Source organism: Nomascus leucogenys, chromosome 7b, assembly GCF_006542625.1.
Source record: "Nomascus leucogenys isolate Asia chromosome 7b, Asia_NLE_v1, whole genome shotgun sequence".
Classification (NCBI taxonomy): domain Eukaryota; kingdom Metazoa; phylum Chordata; class Mammalia; order Primates; family Hylobatidae; genus Nomascus; species Nomascus leucogenys.
In genome coordinates this window covers 65,832,577-65,857,863 of record NC_044387.1, presented here as the reverse complement: position 1 = coordinate 65,857,863, position 25,287 = coordinate 65,832,577, and the positions used below count along the sequence as shown (strand labels likewise).

Here is a 25,287-nt window from a genome sequence, read left to right as displayed (position 1 = left end):
GGTGGATCACGAGGTCAGGAGTTTGAGACCAGCCTGGCCAAGATGGTGAAACCCTGTCTCTACTAAAAATACAAAAATTAGCCAACTGCGGTAGTAGGTGCCTGTAATCCCAGCTACTCAGGAGGCTGAGGCAGGAAAATCGCTTGAACCCGGGAGATGAAGGTTGCCGTGAGCCAAGATTGTGCCATTGTACTCTAGCCTGGGTGACAGAGCAGGACTCCGTCTCAAAAAAAAAAAGTAGTAGTTGTTTCAATTCACAGCTTTAGAATTTTGGTAAAAGACCACATGCCAGTAAGTTATCTTTTTGTTGAACTGGTTAATAGAAAAAAATGAAAACTACAGAGTGAGAGGATCTGGATCATACTTTGTAGGTTGGTACTTTACAATTTAGGGCATAAAAACAAACCCCAAACCTCTTGGGATGACATCATGCAACATTTTTGCACCCCCTGTGGTGCCTACTTGGATGTTCTTTCTCATCTTGTAAGCTTGATCACCAAGGAAAGAATGAGTGCCTTAATTTTTCTGAAACCGTAGTGGACTTAAATTTTTACATAGAGCCTCTAAGTGGATTCAGAATTAATGGGAAAAATAAATCGGCCTCTTACAGGCTGAAAGCCTCAAAATACATTCCTACTGAAGTTGCCAGTTTGTCTTTACAATATGTATAGGATGAGGTTGAGCATGGCGTAGCATGGATTTTGTTAGCTCTTCTTTGTGAAAAGTTATTGTGGGGGGATGGCCAAGGGAAGAGAGTGTCCTAAGTTTACAAAAATGTCCTAAAGGAGAAAGGCTAATAAATTCTTTACAAAATTTGGCTTAAGAAGTAGTATTGTTTGTATATGTCATGTTTTCACTGTGCTTATTTAGAAGAGGTAGGAATGAGTAAAGATATCGAAATTATAGAAAGGGAAATGGAGAAAGACTGATAATCTATTGGTTGTCAGATTATTTTGGGTGTAAAGGAAGACTTTAGGTTGTAACTTTTAACTAAATGCTTAATAGTGTGTTTGTTGCCTTTTCTTTTTAGGTATTGCACTCTCAGTCTCGTCATGTTGAAGTCAGAATGGCCTGTATTCACTATCTTCGAGAGAACAGAGAGAAATTTGAAGCGGTAACTTGTAATTTCAAACATGTAATGGTGTCTTGACTTGGTTTTACATTTTGGCTTTTAGAAGTGTCCTAGTAGAATTTCACAGGCTGGATCTTAATGCAAGTTATGAAAATAACACTTATTAAAAAAACTTCCCTATTGAACTTAATTTAGTTATATTCAGTTACATTGTTTTCTAGGCTATTTTATGTCTTGCATTTATTTGGACATTGAGAAAGCTACTATGATGGATAAGACGCTGAGCTGTGGGGGATGGAAAGACGACCTGGACAAGGCCCTTGCATACTAAGAGTGGGCTTTGTCTGACATGGTCAGGGAATTGGGGGCGTTGTGATTAATAGTGGTTTCTGTGATTGGTAACTCCTTATAAATTAAAAAAGAAAAAATTCAGGCTGGGCATGGTGGCTCACGCCTGTAATCCCAGTACTTTGGGAGGTGAAGAGTTTAAGACCAGCTTGGCCAACATGGCGAAACCCTGTGTCTACTAAAAACAGTGGCATGGTGGCACATGCCTGAGTCCCAGCTACTCTTGAGGCTGAGGCATGAGGATTGCTTGAACCCAGGAGGCAGAGGTTGCAGTGAGCCGAGTTGTGCCGCTGCACCAGTGCCTGGGTGACAGAGTGAGACCCTGTCTCAAAAAAAAAAAAAAATTCAGACTTCCAGTGTAAAAAATATGCTGAGTGTAAGTAATGCTGAACCCTTAATTTTATCAGAAGGCATTTATAGGTTTTTAATTTTCAGGGTTCAGTGTGAACTCACATATCAGAACACTGTAATTATGTAAGTAGTGATTAATAGTTAATAAAATGTTGTATAACAGCTTAATATACTTTTCTCAGTAGTATGTGAAATAAGATGCCACAGTGACCTGTTTTCATTTTACATTCAAAGTCATAGGATTTATTACTTAATGGTTTTAAGACCTAGAATTATATAATCTGACAACTTTGGATGTTATTTCCCCCAGTTGACTGGTAGAGAATGTTGATATAATACTTTGCAAATGATAGGCTTGAAACCTTGTTTTATTTAAAAAAACCTGGTAACGCAGAGGCTAGATAAGAGAGTACAAAGGTGTGGTAGAGAAGGGAAGTGGGGAGGTGGAATGGTCTTTAATTCTTATTAATCATTGGCCCCAGAGGGTAAAACTGTGTTGATAATAATGGACATTGCTAACATTGGTTGAGGTGCTTACTATGTGCCAGGCATTAAGTGCTTTGCATATATTTTTTTTAGTCCATATAATCTTTTTTTGAGACGGAGTCTCGCTCTGTCGGCCAGGCTGGAGTGCAGTGGCGCCATCTCGGCTCACTGCAAGCTCCGCCTCCCGGGTTCATGCCATTCTCCTGCCTCAGCCTCCAGTGTAGCTGGGTCTACAGGTGCCCGCCGCCATCATGCCAGGCTAATTTTTTGTATTTTTAGTAGAGATGGGGTTTCACCATGTTAGCCAGGATGGTCTCGATCTCCTGACCTCGTGATCTGCCCGCCCGGCTTCCCAAAGTACTGGGATTACAAGCGTGAGCCACCATGCCTGGCCTTAGTCCATATAATCTTACGAGGTATGATCAGAGGTTGAAAGTTCCATGGGGAAGAGTTTCACCGTCCTTATATGAACCTTCAAGCAGTTTCAGTTGTCCAGAATTGGAAAGAGATGTTGTAGAAAGGATTATGCCTTGTTACTGACATTGTTCAGCCATGGCATAGATGGACGCTTTCTGCTCAGAAAGGAGACTCTCAGAGAGGATGCAGGCTTGTGTCAGAATTCTGCAGTCTCTTGTAACTTTAAATGGTTCTGTGTGTTTTTTTTTTTTTTCTTAGACCTATAATCATCTAATACAGAACAGTAGCCCTTTATTGGTGGGCTGTTTAATATATATGGTTCTTTTATTATAAATGTCTTTTGAAATTTAAGATATTTTTGGCAATTTGACATTATATAATCTGAAAGAATCTCAATCTTAAAATCCAAGGGTGCTTAAAAGATTTTTATAGACTAGGGAGTGTACTTTAATGTCTTTAAGTCTATCACTTCGCTAAATCAACTGGGACTGTAATTTAAATGCAATTGAATTTGGTGGTTCAACGAATGACTTTTAGAGATTTCTCAAATGAGTGCGATTGCTATGAAAGAAACATAAAAAAGGTTGCGTTATTACACAGCTTGAATAAACTGTTTTTATGTCAAAGTAACAATGAAGCAATGAAGCAAGCTGTATTAGAAAAATCTTGTTGATGCTTCAAAGTATTTTTAGCCTTACTAGTTCTCATCGCTCTTTCTAGTATCACCTGAGAGACAGTGAGTACTCTATCTGTATTATTAAGCTATACTATTTCTTAGCTAGTAAGTCAGTCTTTGTTTTATTCCCTTCTACACACTGGTCACTACCAAGTTAAAGCACTGCTTTCATCATATAATTTCTGAGTTCAGAATGTCACCTGAAGTGGCCTTGAATGGCCTTTCTCATCTAGCCTTTAAGTCCTGCCTGGGCTCAAGGCCCTCTGTAAACAGGCCCCCATTTGGGTTCTTCTCCCACTCAGTTCCACAACAGGTTGTCCTGCTCTAGCTGGCCAGATTGCTTGTCTTCCCAACACGGTGTTCCTCTTCCTCCTCATGCCACATTGGCCCTCTCTGTAGAGTATCAGCTGCCTTTTGCCATCCAGATCCTGTCCAGCATTCATCTTGAGTCACTCTTCTTTCAGGAAACCTTTCCTGACAAAATTTCCTTCTTTAAATTCTTTTGTATGTTTATAGTCTTTAATGATTGCTATATGTTTTCATAATTAGATTATGTACATATTTTTAAATAATACTGAGGTATTTTAGGTTTATGTGCAAACTCAGTAATTGACAGTGAATGTTGTTTACACAGTGAAGCGGTTAACTGTTTTGGCATATATCTTAGATGACATTTCTAATAGATTTATTTTTTGCAGTTTATAGAAGGATCATTTGAAGAATATTTAAAGCGTTTGGAAAATCCACAGGTATGTCACAGTCTTCTAGTATATTTCTATTTTTATATATCCAAATAATGTATTTAAAATTCATTAAAATAGAAGATTACTATTACAGTGTATAGAGGAGTTGCAGTGATGTTGTACCCTATTTCCTTATAAACGTTTCCTACACATTTTATGCAGCACTTAAGTTGGAGCTGTGTATTAGAGGTTGCCTCACTAAGGCAGAGTTGTGCTATTTTATCTTTGCTATAATGGCATGTAAATGTAGTATAAAAATCTGAAATAATGCTGGGGCGATGATTTTCAGAATGCTATGCTGGTGTGTGTATGAAACTTGGACAGGATGAAGTTTGATTTCTTTTTTTTTTTTTGTTGAGATGGAATCTCACTCTATTGCCAGGCTGGAGTGCATGGCATGATCTTGGCTCACTGCAGCTTCTGCCTTCCGGGTTCAAGCGATTCTCCTCCCGAGTATCTGGGACTATGGGCGTGCACCACCATGCCCAGCTAATTTTTTTATTTTTAGTAGAGATGGGGTTTCACCATATTGGCCAAGATGGTCTCGATCTCTTAACCTTATGATCCGCCTGCCTCGGCCTCCCAAAGTGCTGGGATTACAGGTGTGAGCCACCATACCCGGCCTGCAAAGTTTTTCTTCCTAGGCAACTGAGAAGGCAGAGTTCTTTCACGCAGGTTCCTATTTCCATGATCATCTCATAAAGAGGGAAGAGACTGTTGAGACAGGAAAGGATAGCACTTACTCACCAACTCCTGCTGCTATACTTTTTCAGTCATGTTGATGTTAAAAGGATTTTTCTTAATTTTTTTCTGTTTACAAAACTAACGTTCTCACTGTAAAAATCCAAATATCTTGGAACGCCACTTAGAATGTTAAGGTAAAAATAACATTGGCAAAGAAAAAAGCTAAGAAGAGTTAAGGAGTAAAGGGAATGCAGTATAGGAACCAAGGGTGTTTGATCAATGACTCATGTATCCATTTGGTTACCTAACACTAATTTGAGTGCTTGTTATGGGCCAAGAATTCCTAGTCACCCTGGGGATGCAGAGATAATGTAGATAACAAAAAAGTTTCCCTGTCATAGGAAAGAAGGTCAATACAAGCTAGAAAAGGAGATTTGTCACAAGAGGTATATAGCTGTGATGCTGTAGGCATTCAGAGTGTTATTTCTAGCTGGGTAGACAAAGCAACACTTGGAGAGTGAGTTTGTTTTGAAGTCTGAATAGATTCTAAATAGGAAATGCCTGGGCTGAAGGGCATTCCAGGCAGTGAAAATTGTGAGCAAGGCAGATTCAGAAAACAGTTCCGATTGTGTGGAGCATTGAGTATGTGAAGATAAGAAGTAGTGAGAAAGGAGTTGGAAGGCAGGTTGGGGCCAGACTGTGGGAGAGCCTTCAGTGTTAGGGTCAGTGGTTTGGAGCTTATGCTTTAGACCCGTGTTTCTCAAAGTGTGATCTGTAGGTTATCTGTATCAAAATCACTTGATGTGCAATGCAGATTGCCTGGCCCCTATTCCATACCTGAATCAGGGCCTCTGGGCCTGGGGCCTAGGCATCAGGCATTGGGAAGCCATATAAGGATTTTGGGGCAGGAAGTAAGAGTAGTGGTTATCCCATCTAAAATTGTAATTCTCAGCTTCCAACACGTTCCCTGTACCCCTCTCTGCTTTATTTTTCTCTGTAGTGCTTGTACCATTTAATGTACTGTGTATTTTCTTTGTCGTCTTCCTACTTGAATTAAGCTCCATGAACACAGAGTTCTGTATGTTTTGTTCACTGCTGTGTTCCAGAGCTGAGGGATTTTGTTGACTGAAGGGTTGGATGGCATCTTCTGACAGTTGTTTCTTTTTTGTTACTAGCAACAAATATTTGTAAATCTTAATTCTTGTTTTTTTGCTTTCGTGGGCTGGGCACAATGGCTCGTGCCTGTAATCCCAACACTATAGGAGGCAGAGGCGGGAAGATCACTTGAGGTCAGGAGTTCAAGATGGTGAAACCCCGTCTCTACCAAAAATACAAACAAATTAGCCAGGCGTGGTGGCATGCACGTGTAGTCCCAGCTATTTGGGAGGCCAAGGCAGGAGAATTGCTTGTACCTGGGACGCAGAGGTTGCAGTGAGCCTGAGATCATGCCACTGCGCTCTGGCCTGGGCAACAGGGTGAGACTCCATCTCAAAAAATAAATAAATATATTTTTTTGCCTTCCTGATATATGGCTGTATAAAATGAAAACAGCAACCATTTGGCAGATAGTTGTTGGATAAACTCAGTTGCTTCATCCAGTTCTCAGAGAAAGCATCTTTATCCTCTTAAAATAAGTAATAGCGGAGCATTTTGAAAGGTACTTCAGACTTGTGTGAGAATATGTTTTTGTCAGCTTTGAGGTAAAATTGACATACAATGAAATTCATCACTTATAAATACACTATTTGATGAGATTTGACAAGTGTATATGCTTATGTAACCACCACAGCAAACATCATAAAGGACATTTCCATCACTCCAAAAAGTTTCCTTTTGCATTTTTGCAGTTAATCCCCTTCCCCCATCCCCTGGGACCTGGCAAGCACTGATTTGCTTTCTAAGTTTTGCCGTTTCTAGATGCATATAAGTGGAATGATAGAGTTTGTAGTCTTATGTATTTGGCTTCTTTCATTAAGCCTATTGGAAACACTAAAATTTATTCATGCGTTTAGCAGTGGTTCCTTTTTATTGAAGAATAATAATCTGTGTATGTATCTATCACACCCTGTGTATACATTTACCAGCTGATTGATATTTAAGTTCTTTACAGTTCTGGGTTGTTAAAATTGAAGCTGCTGTGAACAATTGCTTATAAATCTTTGTGTAGACATGTGTTTTGTTTTGTCTTGGATTAATACCTTAGAGCAAAATTGCTGGGTCATCTGGTAAATATGTTTTTGAGAGAAACTGCCAAACTTTTCGAAGTGACTGTACCATTTTGCTTTCTCATCAGCAATATTATGAGAATTTCAGTTTCTCCACATATTTGCCAGCACTCTTTGTGATTTAACTTGAATTTCTCTAATGATGTTGAGCATCTTTTCATGTGCTTATTTGTCATGTATCTAATTCTGTTGGTGAAATGTCTGTTCATAGGTTTTTCCCCATTTTTTAATTGCTGTTGTTCCTACTGAATTTTACTAGTTCTTTATACTGGATATAAGTCCTGTAATGGATATATGTTCTACAAATACATTCTTCTAGTTTGTATTTTGACTTTCCTTTTTTTTTTAATTTTTTATTTTATTTATTTATTATTTTTTTTTGAGGCAGAGTTTTGCTCTGTTGCCCAGGCTGAAGTGCAGTGGCACGATCTCAGCTCACTGAAACCTCTGCCTCCCGAGTTCAAGTGATTCCCCTGCCTCAGCCTCCCGAATAGTTGGAATTACAAGCTTGGCTTTTCATTTTCTTAACAATGTCTTTTGAGGAACAAGAGCTTAATACTGACGACTAAGAACATTTAAGTTGTGTAATTTTGATATAGTATGGTTAATTAATTAAAACATATTTTGAAGGAATTCTTTTTACAAGAAAGATGTATGTCACACATCATAAAAAATGCTGATTAAGTAAAATTACAGTGTTAAGGTGGAAGATGGTGGTAGTAGAATATCGATTTTTTTTTTAAATAATTTAATACTGACACTGCTTGGGGAAGATTTTAGGATATCCATTGTTTATCTAACCAGACTACAAAAGAATTTCTTCTGAAGATTACGTATCAAAAAGTACATTATTCTCATGTAGCATTTTGTTGAGACGGATAGAATTTTTCATTTTTTATTTTTTTTAGAGATGGAGTTTCACTCTTAATACCCAGGCTGGAGTGCAATGGTGTGATCTCAGCTCACTGCAACCTCTGCCTCCTGGATTCAAGCAATTCTCCTGTCTCAGCCTCCTGAGTAGCTGGGATTAGAGGCACCTGCCACCACGCCTGGCTAATTTTTATATTTTTTAGTGGACATGGAGTTTCACCATGTTGGCCAGGGTGGTCCTGAACTCCTGACCTCAGGTAATCCACCCTCCTCGGCCTCCCAAAGTGCTGGGATTACAGGCATGAGCCACCGTGCCTGGCAGAATTTTTCATTTTTTAAAGTGATGTAATACTTCTTGTATAAAAATTAGAAATGTAGCTCGTGTGTTTGATCTAAACAGACTCATATCAGTGAACGGTTTCCTCTACACCAGAGGGTATCACTTCTAGCAGTTTGTGAGAAGCCATGATTGTTAGGCTGAGGCTTATTTTAAGAGATCTATTTTAATATATGGCACCTATTTAATTTTGAAAATTAGAGCTAACTTTTAAGAACTATTGAAAAGTCTCTGAGGGAAAAGATTGTGCTGGTCTAAGATCAAAACATTGTTTAAAATATTTTCCTTATTTCAGTTTTTCTTTTCTTTCAAGGAATAAGTGGCAGCATTCATTTATCAAAGCTCATTGTTTTTGGTGACTTAATGTATTAAGTCTTTACTGACTTTACAGTACTATAGGAAAATATTCTTTGGTAAAAGTTTTAAAATATAGATGTATTATAGAATGAAGTGTGAAAATTCTTCATTTTTCCTCATGTTAACTTCCCTGTCTCTGTTGTCAATTTAGGATGTATCCTCCCCATCCCCTTTCTATGCGTTCACATGTACCAATATATATGCCTTTTTGTTTTTCACAAATAGGATTATTTTCCCATGATTTACTTTTAAAACTTAATCTTGAGTGATTTTTCTAGGTCATTTCATGTGGTTATACCTCATTCTTTTCAATGAATGCATGATATTCTATAGTGTGGATGAAACATGAGTTATTTTTTATTTTTATTTTTTTTGAGACATAGTTTCACTCTTGTCGCCCAGGCTGGAGTGCAGAGGCGCAATCTCGGCTCACTCAACCCCTGCCTCCCAGGTTCAAGTGGTTCTCCTCTCTCAGCCCCCAAGTAGCTGGGATTACAGGCATGTGCCACCAGGCCCGACTAATGTTTTGTATTTTTAGTAGAGACGAGGTTTCACCATGTTGGTCAGGCTGGTCTTGAACTCCCGACCTCGTGATCCGCCTGCCTCGGCTTCCCAAAGTGTTGGGATTACAGGCGTGAGCCACCACATCCTGCCTGAAACATGAATTATTTTACTATTCTGTAGGAATCTTAGGGACTTTTTTTTCCTGCCTTTTTTTTTTTTTTTTTTTTAACACCGTTACAAATAATTCCCAGTGACATCATTATTTTACATACACTTTTGTAGACATGAAATATTTCTTTATGATAGATTTACAGAAGTTGAATTGCTGGGTCAAAGGGTATATGGGACATTTTAAATTTTGAAATATACTGGCTATTTGCCTTTCAGAAAGGCTTTAAGTGACTTTTCTAAGGAGTGTAGAATTTCCCTTGTTTTCAAAACAATTGCTAGGACACTGCTCTTTTGTACCTTCATTTACCCTGAAGATAAGAGACCTTCTGCCCTTTTTTATACTTCCCGATTTTCTGCTTCTATTCAATATTTCTTTTTTTTTTTTTTTTTTGAGACGGAGTTTTGCTCTTGTTGCCCAGGCTGGAGTGCAATGGTGCAATCTTGGCTCACTGCAACTTCCACTTCCTGGGTTCAAGCGATTCTCCTGCCTCAGCCTCTTGAGTAGCTGGGACTATAGGCATGGGCCACCACACCCGGCTAATTTTGTACTTTTAGTAGATATGGGGTTTCTCCATGTTGGTCAGGTTGGTCTCGAACTCCTGACCTCAGGTGATCCACCCTTCTTGGCCTGCCAAAGTGCTGGGATTACAGGTATGAGCCACTGCGCCCGGCCGCCTCTATTTAGTGTTTCATTTCCCGAGCTTATACCACGTGCCAGGCTCTCTCCTGAGGGCTAGGCTGGAGGATAGCCCTTGCCTTCGTTACGTTCTCAACTTGGGCCAGGCGCCCAAGTTTTTTGGGAGGCTGAGGCGGACAGATCACCTGAGGTCGGTAGTCGAGACCAGCCTGACCAACATGGAGAAACCCCGTCTCTACTAAAAATACAAAATTAGCCGGGCGTGGTGGCACATGCCTGTAATCCCAGCTACTTCGGAGGCTGAGGCAGGAGAATTGCTTGAACCTCGGAGGCGGTGGTTGCGGTGAGCCAAGATCACGCCACTGCACTCCAGCCTGAGCAACAAGAGCGAAACTCCATCTCAAAAAAAAAAAAAAAGTCTCAACTTACAGATGCCATGCTGTGGTCTTGCCACACCAATAGGAACTGCCATTTTTCACCCTGTTAGTATTTTTTTGTGTGTGTGTGGGAGAGACTTGGACTGCATTTTACCACATATTGTGGTCTGTTTTATATAAATGTTTTTATAATATTCACAATACTACTAATAATGAGCTTTAAGAACTCATTACGTGTGCTGTATAAAAGTATGTATAGAAATATAAAGTGGAATCTAAAAAGTGTGAGACACTTACCTGCCACCTTTTTTTCTTCAATACAGGAATGGGTAGGACAAGTGGAAATAAGTGCCCTTTCTCTTATGTACAGGTAAACACTATAATAACGTAAGTAAAATAAAATGAAACCAGTGGGAAATTATATTACATTATATTAATAATGTTAATATAGCAAAACTCTTTTATACTTTAGTTATGAAGCATCTCTTCTAAGTTTTTTTTAATCGCATCAATTAGATTTTGACATTTAGATATGTCAGTGTTTAGAAATTTTAATTCTCAAAATACTTTGGAAAAGGGTACAGAAATTTTTCCAGTCTATGTTCTGTAAGATATCACTTATCAACCTTACAGAGAAATGATTTTCTACTTTCTCAGGGTCAGTGGCATTGAATGGCCACTAGAACCGTACTAAAATACCATGTTACAAATTGAGTATTCCTTATCTGAAATGGTTGAGTCCAGAAGCTTTTAGATTTCGATTTTTTTTTAAATTTTGGAATATTTACATTATACTTACCCAGTTGAGCATCCCTAATTTGAAAATCTGAAATCCAAAATGCTCCAATGAGCATTTCCTTTGAGTGTCATGTTGGTGCTCAAAAAGTTTTAGATTTTGGAACATTTGGGATTTTGGCTTTTTAGATTTGGGATGCTCAACCTGTATTCAGTTTTGCTACTTTTGCCTAGTAGAGGAACAGGTAAATACTTTGTTTTTTCTTTTCAGAATGTTGTTTAAATTTAATCTTCAAAATTTCTTTGATTTTTGAAGTGTCCCTTTAGAATTATATCTGAAATTTAATATATATACAAATTATATTTGAAATTTTACATGTTTAAAGTGTTACTTTTATATAGATATTTTACAACTTAGTTATCTCATTATTGTCTTTTGTATCTCCAGTGGTTGGGACAGTGCCTGGCACGTATTAGGCCCTTGATGAATGAATGACTGATTAAATTCAAATTCATGAAGTATAGTCCATTATAAATAATTTCTAATTGTTATTTTCAGGAAAGATTTTATAATTTATCGGGAACCAAATGTTTCTCCTTCACAAGTAACCGAAAATAATTTTCCTGAAAAGGTAAGAATTATTCAAAGTGTTCTAAAGTATTTAAGTAAAAGAATCACTTAGTTGCTACCATGACCTCATAAGCTATAATTTTAAATGATTTTTTGAAATATTTCTATATTAAGGTTATGGTATTCTGATTTCTTAAAAGTTCCTGTAGCCAGGCGCGGTGGCTCATGCCTGTAATCCCAGCACTTTGGGAGGCCGAGGCAGGCAGATCACTTGAGGTCGGGAGTTTGAGACCAGCCTGACCAACATGGAGAAACCCCGTCTCTACTGAAAAAACACAAAATTAGCCGGGCGTGGTGGCACATGCCTGTAATCCAAGCTACTAGGGAGGCTGAGGCAGGAGAATCGCTTGAACCTGGGAGGTGGAGGTTGCGGGTGAGCTGAGATCACACCATTGCACTTCAGCCTGGGGAACAAGAGCGAAACTCCGTCTAAAAAAAAAAGGGGGGGGCTCCTATTAATTGTCACTTAGTCATATTATTTTGTATTTTTTTTGCTCCTACAAATTACTGTATTTAACCCTTTTATAACATTTTAGTAGAAACACTGAAAAGAATTATGAGACATTAATGCATATGATGAACTAGACTATTACAATTTTTTGTCAATATAAACATTAGTAAAAAAAAAAAAAACTTGTGAAAATAGGTTCTGCCATTACATCCAGGAATACTTTAGTAATCATATGTATTTCCCTAGTGTACATTTTACTCACAAGGGTGTTGTTGCATTATCTGTCATAAAGCAGAAGCAACTGAAAAATTTTGTGAAGCCTGGAAAGAAAGATCAACTGACTTATTATAAGAGAATTTTTGTCTTAAGTAGCTATTTTGGAGTCATGATGGCCGAATTGAAGTGACTTGTGTTCCACCATGCTGGTGGTGATAAGTTAGAGGGGAATTGAGTGAAATACTACTGTTATAAGGGTTTTGGGGTTTCTGGGACTTTCTAAGGGATCTGGCTTCTTCAAAACAAGTTTTGAAATGTATTGTTATATTCTAAACAAAATCAATGTGCATTTTTCTTTGTATAAGTGATGATTTTCTAAATCATCACTTATACAAAGAAATTTATCTTTGATTTTGCTTGTTAGAAAATTTTGCTTGTTAGAGGTTAGCATTAATAAGGTTTTGAAATATTTTCTTACAGTGTCTTGTTCTTTAGTTGAAGGCATGTTTTCATATATTATTTTTATTTTTTTGTCATCCTATAAACATTTCCAGAAATCATTTTGAATTTTTTGATTTAATGTTTATATAACATTTCAGCATATGGATGTACTGTAGCTTGACAACATTGAAGCTTTAGGTTACTCCTAAAATACTCACTGTCTGTTTGGAAATGATCTAGTAATTCAGAGGCATTAGAGACATACGTTGCAATGTAAATGTTATGTACATGAGGGGCTGAAATGTTTGTTTTTCCCTTTCAGGTGTTACTGTGTTTTTCAAATGGAAATCATTATGATATTGTGTATCCCATAAAGTATAAAGAAAGCTCTGCTATGTGTCAGTGTAAGTATCACCTTGTGTTTATATGGGAAATTATATTCCTAAACTTATACAGTCTTTTTTTTTTTTTTTTTTTTTGAGACGGAGTCTCGCTTTGTCGCCCAGGCTGGAGTGCAGTGGCGTGATCTCCGCTCACTGCAAGCTCCGCCTCCTGGGTTCCCGCCACTCTCCTGCCTCAGCCTCCCAAGTAGCTGGGACTACCACGCCCGGCTAATTTTTTTGTATTTTTAGTAGAGACGGGGTTTCACTGTGTTAGCCAGGGTGGTCTCGATCTCCTGACCTCGTGATCCGCCCGCCTCGGCCTCCCAAAGTGCTGGGATTACAGGTGTGAGCTACCGCGCCTGGCCTTTTACAGTCTTAATGTAAACAAATCAGAACAAATAATTCTATTCTGTTATAATATAAAAGATATGTCCAAGAACCTTAAATTACCAAGAGTATTAATATTATAATAAAAACTTGTTGCAATAGGAGGAAGGGTAGCTGGGCATGGTGGCGCATGCCTGTGGTCCCAACTACTTGGGAGACTGAGGTGGGAGGATGACTTGAGCCCAGGAAGTCAAGGCTGCAGTGAGCTATGATTGTGCCACTACACTCCAGCTTGGGCAACAGAGTGAGACCTTGTTTCAAACTCAAGCAAAACAAAACAAAACAGAGAGAAATTGGAGGAAAGGGAGCTTGTGGCTAGTTTGACTTGTAAATACCAACTTTTTTTTTCCTGCAATAATTTTGGTAATAAAGATTTATATGCTTTTTAAAAACTGTTAGTGTATAGCTTGAAAATCCAAATGACTGAGCAAATCAAACATTTGATTGTATTTGGCTCCAGGGCACCATTTTGAACCTTGGCACTGTTGATATTTTGGGCCAGATAATCCTCTGTTGTAGGCTCTCTTGTGAACTTTAGAATGTTAAGTAGCATCCTTGGCTTCTACCTAGTGGATGGCAGTAACACACTCTCTCTCCCTTTGTGACAACCAGATTTTGCCAAATGTTTCCTGGGCATATGAATTCCCCTTGCCCTTCTTCTGTGTGAGAATTCCTGCTGTAGAAGAGCAGTGACCCTTCCTACCAGTTTCTTTTATATCATCCGTTCTGGAAAAGTACAGATCCAGTCATAAAGCACTGGTGCTGGGCTTGTGACAGCTTTTTCCTCTGTTCTTAAGCTAGTGGTAACCAGTAAAGATACGTGCAATACACTGTTTTAAATAATCCACTGTAAGATACCAAAAGTGTAGCCTCTCTACCCTGGGCTGTGTCTTCTCCCTCCTAGCTAGTCACAATCTGGACATCTCAGCTTTGGGAAAGATAGCTCCTGGAGCTTGTCTTTCCTGTGCTTCTAAGTGCCTGTGGTTTGGGTGATACGAGGGCCGCAACTCATGTTACTGGAACTTGGAAGAAAGATGGTCTATAACAAGGAAGTCTCTGTGGGAACTCATTTAGAGGTGGACACCCAGTATTTGTTGTTGTTGTTGTTGTTGTTGTTTTTTGAGGTGGAGTCTCGCTCTCTTGCCTAGGCTGGAGTGCAGTGGTGCAATCTCGGCCCACTGCAACTTCCGCCTCCTGGGTTTAAGCTATTCTCCTGCCTCAGCCTCCCGAGTAGCTTGGATTACAGATGCCTGCCACCAAGTCTGGCTAATTTTTGTATTTTTAGTAGAGATGGGGTTTCACCATCTTGACTAGGCTGGTGTTGAACTCCTGACCTCAACTGGTCCACCTGCCTTAGCCTCCCAAAGTGCTGGGATTACAGGCGTGAACCCTACCATGCCCTGCCTTTTGCTGTTTTTTAAGACAGGGTCTCGCTCTGTCACCCAGGCTGGAGTGCAGTGGCATGATCTCAGTTCACTGCAACCACTGGCTTCTGGGTTCAAGCGATTCTGCTGCCTCAGCCTCCTGCGTGGCTGGAATTACAGATGTGCACCACCACACCTGGCTAATTTGTGTATTTTTAGTAGAGACAGGATTTCACCATGTTGGCCAGGCTGGTCTTGAACTCCTGACCTCCAGTGATCTGCCCGCCTTGGTCTCCCAAAGTGTTGGGATTACAGGCGTGAGCCTCCATACCTGGCCCCATTGTTGATGAATTCTTAGTACATTGCTTTCTTAAAGCTCATTGTAATAAAACCAAATGAGAGTCCTAAAATCCATGTATTTTTGAATTTTTGTTATAATATATTTCCCTATATTCAAGACTGGAGTTTTAAAATTTTACTTTATTTAAATCAACAAAGTTGTCTAAATATGCTTCTTTCTTTCAGTGGCTGCTGAAAATATATTTTGTAAGAGCTGCTTTTTTAGTTCCTTATGTAAAATTAAAATCTGGAGCTAGGTTATGTAGTCAAACATCCTCTTTTTCTATAGCAACCTGAGAAGTGCTTGTCCAAGGTTACAATTAGTGGGAAAGCTTACACTAGCATCCAAGTCTTCTGACTTGTCAGCTAGTATGTACTATACTATATTCCTCTTTCTAGCAATCTTAAAGCTTCTTAATGTTTTTCATCTAAGTCTCTTAAGATTGGGCATGTTGTATGACATCCCTAAGTCTCAGTTTACTTATCTGTACAGTCGGAATAATGCTTCACTGTGCTGGGATTAAACGTAAGGATATATAAAGGTGCACAGTGTGTGGAATGTAATAGTAATAATTGCTCAGTGTGTGTGTTTTGGCTTTTCCTGTTGTCCTACTTGTTTCACAGTTGTGATACCTTTTTGTGATGGTGTTTCAAAAATGGCACTGTCTTTTGCGATTATTTTAAACTACTTAACTGCGCTTACAGAAATTTTAGTTGTACCCCAGGTAACTTTCTGATAAAATTATGTTATTGACCATAAGGTTTAGCAGATATCTAGTCAGGATTTTAAAAGCCTGAACAATAGAAAGTGACGGAACATGTGATGGTCTGTTCCTGTTTTTAAAAAACTGCCTGTAGTTAATGTTGGAAAATCTATCTGTCATTAATTGCAGCTCTCCTTTATGAATTGCTGTATGAGAAGGTATTTAAAACTGATGTTAGTAAAATTGTGATGGAACTAGACACGTTGGAAGTAGCTGATGAAGACAACAGTGAAATATCAGATTCAGAGGATGACAGTTGCAAGTAAGAATGAAATCCTAAAATATCTTTCTAGTGCCATACAAGGAAACATTTAAGTAAATGTCTTTGCATAACATATATTGAGGTATTAATGGTATTCATAAAATACAGCAGTCTGCTGAAGTTTCTTTATCCCTGCCACTAATTTTACCTAATTTCTATTATGGGACTGTTTGTTTTGAAAGTTGGTGTTTTTGGTTGATGAAAATTTACGTCTGCAATCTAGATGCATATTTGTAGAATAGATTTGGTCCTACCTATATGTGTATTATAAAATTTTAAAGTTAACTTGTCAATTGTTCACATACCCAGTAATGAAATAAAATGGCCGTTTTGATTTCCTTCACTTTCTTTTATTGTTTTCTTTCTTAGGTAGTGCCTCTTTTTAGATAATGAAAGTTCCAAGTTGGGGTTATAAGTATGTGAACACCTCTGGATAATGCCTCTGTGTAGGTTGTGAGTAAATATGTCTGAACGTAGAGTCTCTGAGGCTTAGCTTTCTTTTTCACACAAGACATACAAGGTAGTGTTAAGAGGTTGGGCTCTGGTTTCAATCATGGCTTCCTGCTAACTTGACTTGGGGCAGGTTACTTAAATTCTCTAAGAAGCCTTAATTCCAATACTCTAAAATTAGGATATAATTAGTATTTCCTCAAAAGGGACAATTCATGAGATTAAATGTGAGATAGCATATAAAGTACATAGCCTAGGTCCTAGATACGGTATCCAGTATATTAGTTATCAGTTATATTAGGATGTTTACTCTGTCTTTTGTAAGAACCAACCCTGTTGTATTCTTATTGAAGCTAAAAGTATGTATTGTTGTATGAGAATATGAAAGGATCGTACTTGGTATGTTACACTCTGTGACACTAGAGATAGAAAGGAACTTAAGCCTTAGGATATCTAATTCTTTATTATAAAAATAACAAAAAATATATGTATATCTCTTGATTTGTTTTTTTTTTGTTTTTTTTGAGACGGAGTCTTGCACTGTTGCCCAAGCTGGAGTGCAGTGGTGGGATCTCGGCTCACTGCAAGCTCCGCCTTCTGGGTTCACACCATTCCCCTGCCTCAGCCTCCCAAGTAGCTGGGACTACAGGTGTCCGCCACCAAGCCTGGCTAATTTTTTGTACTTTTAGTAGAGACGGGGTTTCACCATGTTAGCCAGGCTGGTCTCGATCTCCTGACCTTGTGATCTGCCCGCCTCGGCCTCCCAAAGTGCTGGGATTACAGGCGTGAGCCACTGTGCCCGGCCTGTATATCTCTTGGTTTGTAATTCCGGGTATTTATTGAATTAAAATTTTCTGATCCTGATTGAAAATTTGGCCACCATTTCTTTCTAACTGCCATTGTAAATTTAATTCTAGAATAGACTGACTTTGTGTAGGTAGAAATTTCATTTTACGATTCTCTCTGAGCACCATGTCATTGAGCATGGGGGACATTGGAAGAGAGAATGACTAGCTTGTTACAACTTATTACCTGTGATTGGGGTTGGGGGACTTCTAGCACATGCCCCTTAGTTGCTGCTGCTGTTAATGGTGTTAGCAACAACTGGGTCTTGTATGGCAGTTGGCAGGTGAAATATAGAGTAGGGGCTAGTAAGCTGGAGAAGTTTACCAGAGACGGTAGAGCGGGTGTGTAAGAAGATGTGTTCACTATTGTGTTTTTCTTTTTATACTGCACTGTTGTTGTCCTTGGAATGTGGATTACCTTTATACTGCATTATTAAAATTTCTTTTTTTTTGAGACGGAGTTTTGCTCTTGTTGCCCAGGCTGGACTGCAGTGGTGTGATCTCGGCTCACTGCAACCTCTGCCTCCTGGGTTCAAGTGATTCTCCTGCCTCAGCCTCCGGAGTAGCTAGGATTACAGGCATGCACCACCATGCCTGGCTAATTTTGTATTTTTAGTAGAGATGGGGTTTATATTGGTCAGGCTGGTCTCGAACTCCCGAACTCAGGCGATCCGCCCGCCTCGGCCTCCCAAGGTGCTGGGATTACAGTCGTGAGCCTCTGTGGCCTCTTTTTTATAAAACCATCAGATCTTGTGAGAACTCAGTATCAGGAGAACAGCATGGGGAAACCACCCACATGATTCAGTTATGTCCACCTGGTCTTGCCCTTGATACTTGGGGAGTATTACAATTCAAGATGAGATCTTGGGTGGGGACACAAAGCTAAACTATACCAGCCTACATCTCAACACTCATTTTTTGCCTACTTATTTTTTTTTCCTTTATAGCAGTTATCGGCATTTAACATACTCATTACTTACTTAGTTTTTATCTGTTATCACCAGATTGTACATTTTGTGTAGGCGGAGTTTTTGTTCTCTTAAATGCTAGACCCCAGCGCCTAATAATACAGTCATCCCTTGTTGTATACCAGGAGATTTGGGACTCTTGAGTATACCACAGTCTGCACATATTCAAGTCCTACACAGGCCCTGTGAATCTGTTTATATGAAAAGCTGGCCTTCTGTATACTTGGGTGTCACATCCCGAGAATACTGTATTTTTGATCTGCTTTTGGTTGAAAAAAAAAAAAAAAAAACCTGTGTCTAAGTGGACCTGCACGGTTAAACCTGTGTTGTTTGAACTACTATGTGCATGGCACATAGTAGACAATCAAGTTATTTGAGTATATGAATGTGTAGGTATGTATGTGACAGTGAATTTAAAGGGCTAATGATGGTGCTTTCATTGTGCTGAACATTATTTGACGTAGTTTTTTTTTTTTTTTTTGAGACGGAGTTTCGCTCTTGTTGCCCAGGCTGAAGTGCAGTGGTGTGATCACGGTTCACTGCAACCTCCGCCTCCTGGGTTCAAGCGATTCTCCTGCCTCAGCCTCCCGAGTAGCTAGGATTACAGGCATGTGCCACCACGCCCAGCTAATTTTGTATTTTTAGTAGAGACAGGGTTTCTTCATGTTCGTCAGGCTGGTCTTGAACTCTTGAACTCAGGTGATCTGCTCACCTCTGCCTCCCAAAGTGCTGGGATTACAGGCATGAGCCACCATGCCCGGCTGATGTAGAGTATTTTTAATAAAAGGGTGGTCGAATCTGCCTATAGATACTTTTGTTGTAAATGGATTGTTTTTTAAATGGGGCGTCATGTGTATATGGAAAGGAAGTTTTTACACTGTTTTGTAAATTTAATTATTCTACCCACCCAAATTTCACAGTTTATTTACGTTTTCTTATTAATTACTGAGCCAGTTAGAATTACTGTTGTCTTTGACTTCTGTCTTATATACACACATTTACATACATATACCCTTTTATATATAGATACATTTATACCAAAACTTGTATGAGCTCACTGGAATATAGCTCTTTTTGGAGCATAGTTCTGACTTTGAAGACTTTTAGATGAGGTTAGAAGGTAATTACATGCAAATACCTTTTTCTGCCCCAATTATGGTTATCTTTCTTTGTAGGAGTAAAACTGCTGCTGCTGCCGCTGATGTGAATGGATTTAAACCTTTGTCAGGCAATGAGGTATTTTTTTTTTAAAGTGGTTTTAAATGTAGTTCTTTAATATAAGAAAGCATATACATTAAAATCTTAATTTTTTTCTTTTTTCTGGTACATTTCAGTCAAGTCAGGATCATCTACTAAGAAATTGATTTGGGGGCTTCCTAATTTTTTGAAGTTTCTTTTCTTCATTTGACTTTAGTTTTACATGTATCTCAAACAAAAATGTTTTAAAAGCATTTATGTGTTGATTGGACTTCCTGACTTTGTTTAGCAGCTGAAGAACAATGGGAACCCTGCTAGCCTGCCTTTGTCTAGAAAGGTTCTTAAGTCACTCAATCCTGCAGTCTATAGAAATGTGGAATATGAAATTTGGCTGAAGTCTAAACAAGGTGAGTTAAAAATCTGCATTTTCCATAAATTTGCTTTGTATCACTTGAAAATAAGTCAACTTTATATTATACCGACCTTTTTTTTTTTAACAGCTCAGCAAAAACATGATTATTCCATTGCTGCTGGCTTACAATATGAAGTTGGAGACAAATGTCAAGTAAGTGACTTATGTAAAAGAAGAAGAGATTTTACTTGAAACTTTGCTTTTTCTAGAAAAACTTTGCTTTTTCTAATACGAACCGAGAAAACAGCTGAGGTGTGAATGTGTTGTTAATTTGAGATTTCAGAATATATTTATCATGTATATACATTTTAATAGTTTCAAGTATTTAGCTTTTTGACTCATTTGAATACATTGCTAAAATTGTATGTATCTAAAACCGTGGCATCCCATCACATGATCTTTAAAAACAATTCAGCCTTTGGTATTACTTGGTTCAAAGAAGTAACGATAACATTTCAGATATTGAGGTATTTTTGTTAAAATTGACTGAAATTGATTCAAAATTGACTTTATAGGTCATTTAGTTTTGTTTATGAAAATCATCTTGGGAGATGTTGATACGTACACAATGTTTACTGTTGGACTGAGGAAGGAAAGTGAACCACAGAGGAGTTTTTGCCAATTAATATGAATAAGCAGCTGCCCTGGGTTTGAGTAGCTGATTGTTAAAGGAAAAAGTTGGATTAAAATCAGTGTTTCTTAAACTAGTGGTTAACTCTCACTCCCCGCCTCCCCCGTACCATCGAACATTCAGCAGCCTCTAGAGACATTTTTTATTGTCACAACTGGGAGGGTGCTACTGACATCTAGTGGGTAGAGGCCAAAGCTGTGGCCAAACATGCTGCAATGAACAGGACAGCCTCCCTCATCTCCCTCTAACAAAGAATGCCTAGTCCAAAGTGTCAGTAATGCTTAGGCAGAAGAAACCCTAGGTAAGATAATTTACAAGGTCTCTTTTCTTGTTTTTTGTTCTTCGTTTGTGGAAAAATATTGCTATTTCAAAAACAAAAACAAAACCCCCACATACACAAAAAATGTTATGTGGAAGTTAATTCTCATCAGAAATTATTTCCATCAAAAAGTGTTGCCTTTTAAAAAACTACTTTAAAACAGCCACTGGCAAACATTTCTTTTTGACTTATGGAGGAAACACTCATTTACTTTATGATAAATTGGTTTATGTGAAGTCATCTGATTAGCCAGGATTTTATCTTAAGAACCTTTAATAGTTCTGGTTCTGGGGTATTTAAAGGTGAGGGAGAAGAGAACATGATTCATTCAGGTACTGCCTTATGGGATTGTCATAAATCTGCTCTAATTGTAGAAGGGAATTGTGGAAGTTTTTACTACATTGATTGGGAAAACTTGAAAGAGAACAAACGAGATTAAATCCAGGGTTTAAAGGTCTCTCTCCTCACCTTTCTCAAAAGAGAAGATGGCTTATGCTGTATCACTAAAGTCGTGTTACTTATTTTAAGTCAAGCATATTTGCTTTGAGGTTGAAATTGCTTTTGGTAAAGTAGATGCTTTTGATAAAGTAGATAGTAAAGCACATGCTTTCATTTTTTTCCTTTTTAGAGTATTTTATTTCTGTCTGTACTACTTGACCATTTTATTTGGATAACATCTCATTAAAATTTTAAGAAACTGAGATGACTCTAAGGTGACTTGTTTACTCAAGTGTGTAAGATGTAGTTTAAACTTTTGATAACTAAGTTCAGAAAATAATTTTTTTATTGTGAAACTTCTGAAGGAAAAATATCTTGTTGTCATTGATGAAGAATGAAATACCAGCTTGAGGACTTTGATTTACTACTGAAAGTGGGAGGTTGCTTAAAGCATTGTCCTGTATGTTATACTTGGCAGGTGCACAATTCAGTGTGGGCAGTTTAACTATAGGAAGAAAACTTAGGCTTATTTACTCTTTTATCATGGATTTACAACTGTGAAATATTAATTGTATGCTAGAGAACAGTTAATGGATCTATTTTTAGGGATAAAAATAACAGTTGCACATTTTTAATATAGGAAAAATGGGAAGATAATAATTGTAATAATAGTTGCTCTCACTTGTAGAGTGGTTGCTGTGTGCAAGTTGGTATCCTTTATGTGTATCCTGTGCACCCTCATTCCATCTCCATGAGTTCTGTGACGTAGGTACTATTATTAGCTCCATTTTGCATTATGAGGAAACTGAAGAGAGAGAAAAATAACTTGCCCAAGGTCATATTGCTGGCAAGTGGAAAAGCCAGACCTGGAAGCCTGGGGTATGTGGGGCCAGAGCCCTGCCTTCAGAACCAGGACATGTTGCCTCTTTTGTTTAGAGCCTTAACATATTGTGCTCCTACTTTTTGAACAATTTAGAAAATAAGTTTAGAAAAAAATTTAGAAGGACAAAGAAGAAAAGGTTTTCTTTCTTTTAGGTAGGAGATATGGAGGTTTGGGAGGTTAAGGAGATGGATTTTATTGTAGACCTATTTGAACTTGTTTTTACTGATAAACTTTATTTTCTGTTTAATTAAAGACTAAATTTTAAAAGCCGGGTGTGGTGGCTCACGCTGTAATCCCAGCACTTTGGGAGGCTGAGGCGGGTGGATCACTTGAGGTCAGGAGTTTGAGACCAGGCTGGCCAACACAGTGAAACCCTGTCTCTACTAAAAATACAAAAAAAAAAAAAAAAAAAAAAGTAGCCGAGTGTGGTGTCACGCACCTGTGATTGCAGCTACTTGGGAGGCTGAGGTAGGAGAATCCCAGGCTTGAACCAGGGAGGTGGAGGTTGCAGTGAGCCAAGATTGCGCCTCTGCACTTCAGCCTGGGTGACAGAGCGAGACTCTGTCTCAAGAAAAAAAAAAAAACCGATGATTAATGCAAAGGAAGCAGGTGACTGATTTTTGTTTTCCTTTTCATTTTTGGAATTTTTAACAGGTTAGGTTGGATCACAATGGAAAATTTTTGAATGCAGATGTTCAAGGAGTTCATTCTGAGAATGGACCAGTTTTGGTTGAAGAACTGGGAAAGAAGTATGTACTACTCTTCGGCTAAGGCATTTACTGCCTCCTCCATTTAGCCTAATCATGAGCATTTTAAAATGGCTTTCAGTATTTGAAAATTCAGTGAAAGATAATTGCCCATGTATAGAAAGTATATTTGGGCCAGGGACGGTGGCTCATGCCTGTAATCCCAGCACTTTGGAAGGCTGAGATGGGCGGATCATGAGGTCAGGAGATCGAGATCATCCTGGCCAACACGGTGAAACCCTGTCTCTACTGAAAATATAAAAATTAGCTGGACATGGCAGCGCGTGCCTGTAAATCCCAGCTACTCGAGAGGCTGAGGGAGGAGAATCGCTTGAACCAGGGAGGCAGAGGTTGCAGTGAGCCACTGCACTCCAGCCTGGCGACAGAGCTAGACTTTGCCTTAAAAAAACAAAAAGAAAGCATATTTGTTCCGACCTCTAGAAAAGCACTAAATGTGCAAATTTAGTATTTTGCACATTGTCAAACTTTAAATGAAGATTGTTTTGTTGCTTACTGTTTAAAATGTACCATTGTGCACAAAGGCAGTTCAAGAAATTGACTAGATCGTAATATGGGAGCTTTGAAGGGATTCATTTTAAATTCATTCAGTACTGCCTTGCATGTAGTTAGTATTCAGTCAGTGTTTGTCAGATGGAGTAGCAAAATATTGTTGGCTTACCTTATACAGTGTTATTTTAGAGCATTTTTGTTTCAGTTGCTGCTGGGCGTTATTAGAGAAAAAGGTAGTAAGTCACACCTTAAACTTTACTGTGGAAAAATTTAAACATATACAAATTAAGAATAGATCCCCATTATAACTAACAGCACCATTTTTGAATCCCAATATAACTCAACACCCATTTTTAGCAACTCACAGCATTTGGCAATTTTTTTTTTCATTTTTTTTGAGACAGAGTCTTGCCCTGTGACCCAGGCTATAGTGCAATGGCGCAATTTTGGCTCACTGCAACCTCCACCTCCTGGGTTCAAGTGATTCTCCTGCCTCAGCCTCCCAAGTAGCTGAGATTACAGGCATGCGTCACTACGCCCGGATAATTTTTTCTGTCTTTAGTAGAGATGGGGTTTGACCATGTTGGCCAGGCTGGTCTTGAACCCCTTGACCTTGTGATCCGTCCACCTCAGCCTCCCCAAGTGCTGGGATTACAGGCATGAGCCACTGCACCTGGCCTTGGCAATATTTTCTATTCTATTTTCCCTAATATATTTTTAAAAAATGAAATTGGCAAATTTCGAAGGAATCCAAACATCACACCATTTCTCCAGTAGATGTTTATATGTTTCTCTAACAGAATAAAGACTTCCTTCCCCACCTTAACTACAGTACCATTATCCTGTCTAACAGAATAAATCATTCTGTATTTATTTCACTTTTGCTTAGATTGTGATTCAACCGTCTTTTTTTAAGATTAGAAAATATGCTTTTGATTTATATCATTTTATTTGATTAGAATTACATCTGGATTGGTAAATGCAATTTGTACGTTAATTGTAATTTGTTTTTAATGTAAGAAATAAAACTAGAAATTCTTATATAAGCTGAAAATAAATATGCAGAATATTTAAGTATTCTTACTAGGGTATTTTAAGCTATCACAAGTCTTTTCCCCTTTGAAGGCACACATCAAAGAACCTCAAGGCACCTCCCCCAGAAAGCTGGAACACGGTGTCAGGGAAGAAGATGAAAAAACCTTCCACTTCTGGACAAAATTTCCATTCTGGTAGGAGCACATCAAGCTATCATTCCTTTGGGATTGGGATGATGGTACTTGGGATTTTTATAATATGAATATTATGATGTACTTTTGGGTTCTTACAACAGATATGGATTACAGAGGGCCAAAGAATCCAAGCAAGCCAATAAAAGCCCCATCAGCACTACCTCCTCGTCTGCAGCATCCTTCAGGAGTAAGACAGCATGCATTCTCTAGTCATTCTTCAGGGTCACAGTCTCAGAAATTCTCCAGTGAGCACAAAAATCTTAGCCGGACACCTTCACAGATCATAAGGTAACCTTCTTGAATGCAAGAGAAGTATAGAAATCAAGTAAGAGGCATTTGTTATATTTGCCACATTATGTGCATTTAAATAATGATAACTTTTTATTCATATCATTGTCCCTATATTAGTATTAAGAGCATTTTGGATAAAA

The 25,287-nt window shown here is 38.4% G+C and overlaps 1 protein-coding gene across 3 annotated transcripts in view; it reads left to right on the top strand.

Annotated features, from left to right (window-relative positions):
* The window catches only part of OTUD4 (OTU deubiquitinase 4), a 46,743-nt gene that overhangs the window by 4,800 nt on the left and 16,656 nt on the right, over positions 1-25,287 (top strand). Inside the window, exons 2-13 of one of the 3 annotated variants that reach the window (XM_030816189.1) lie at positions 1,031-1,114; positions 4,049-4,099; positions 10,579-10,625; positions 11,550-11,622; positions 13,052-13,133; positions 16,096-16,228; positions 19,667-19,727; positions 19,978-20,095; positions 20,189-20,253; positions 23,026-23,120; positions 24,753-24,856; positions 24,958-25,144. In XM_030816189.1, coding sequence (XP_030672049.1) covers positions 1,031-1,114; positions 4,049-4,099; positions 10,579-10,625; positions 11,550-11,622; positions 13,052-13,133; positions 16,096-16,228; positions 19,667-19,727; positions 19,978-20,095; positions 20,189-20,253; positions 23,026-23,120; positions 24,753-24,856; positions 24,958-25,144 — 1,100 coding nt within the window. Of the gene's footprint in view, positions 1-1,030; positions 1,115-4,048; positions 4,100-10,578; positions 10,626-11,549; positions 11,623-13,051; positions 13,134-16,095; positions 16,229-19,666; positions 19,728-19,977; positions 20,096-20,188; positions 20,254-23,025; positions 23,121-24,752; positions 24,857-24,957; positions 25,145-25,287 lie in introns of those variants that run through there. The other 2 variants (XM_030816190.1, XM_030816191.1) reach the window with 2 other exon arrangements.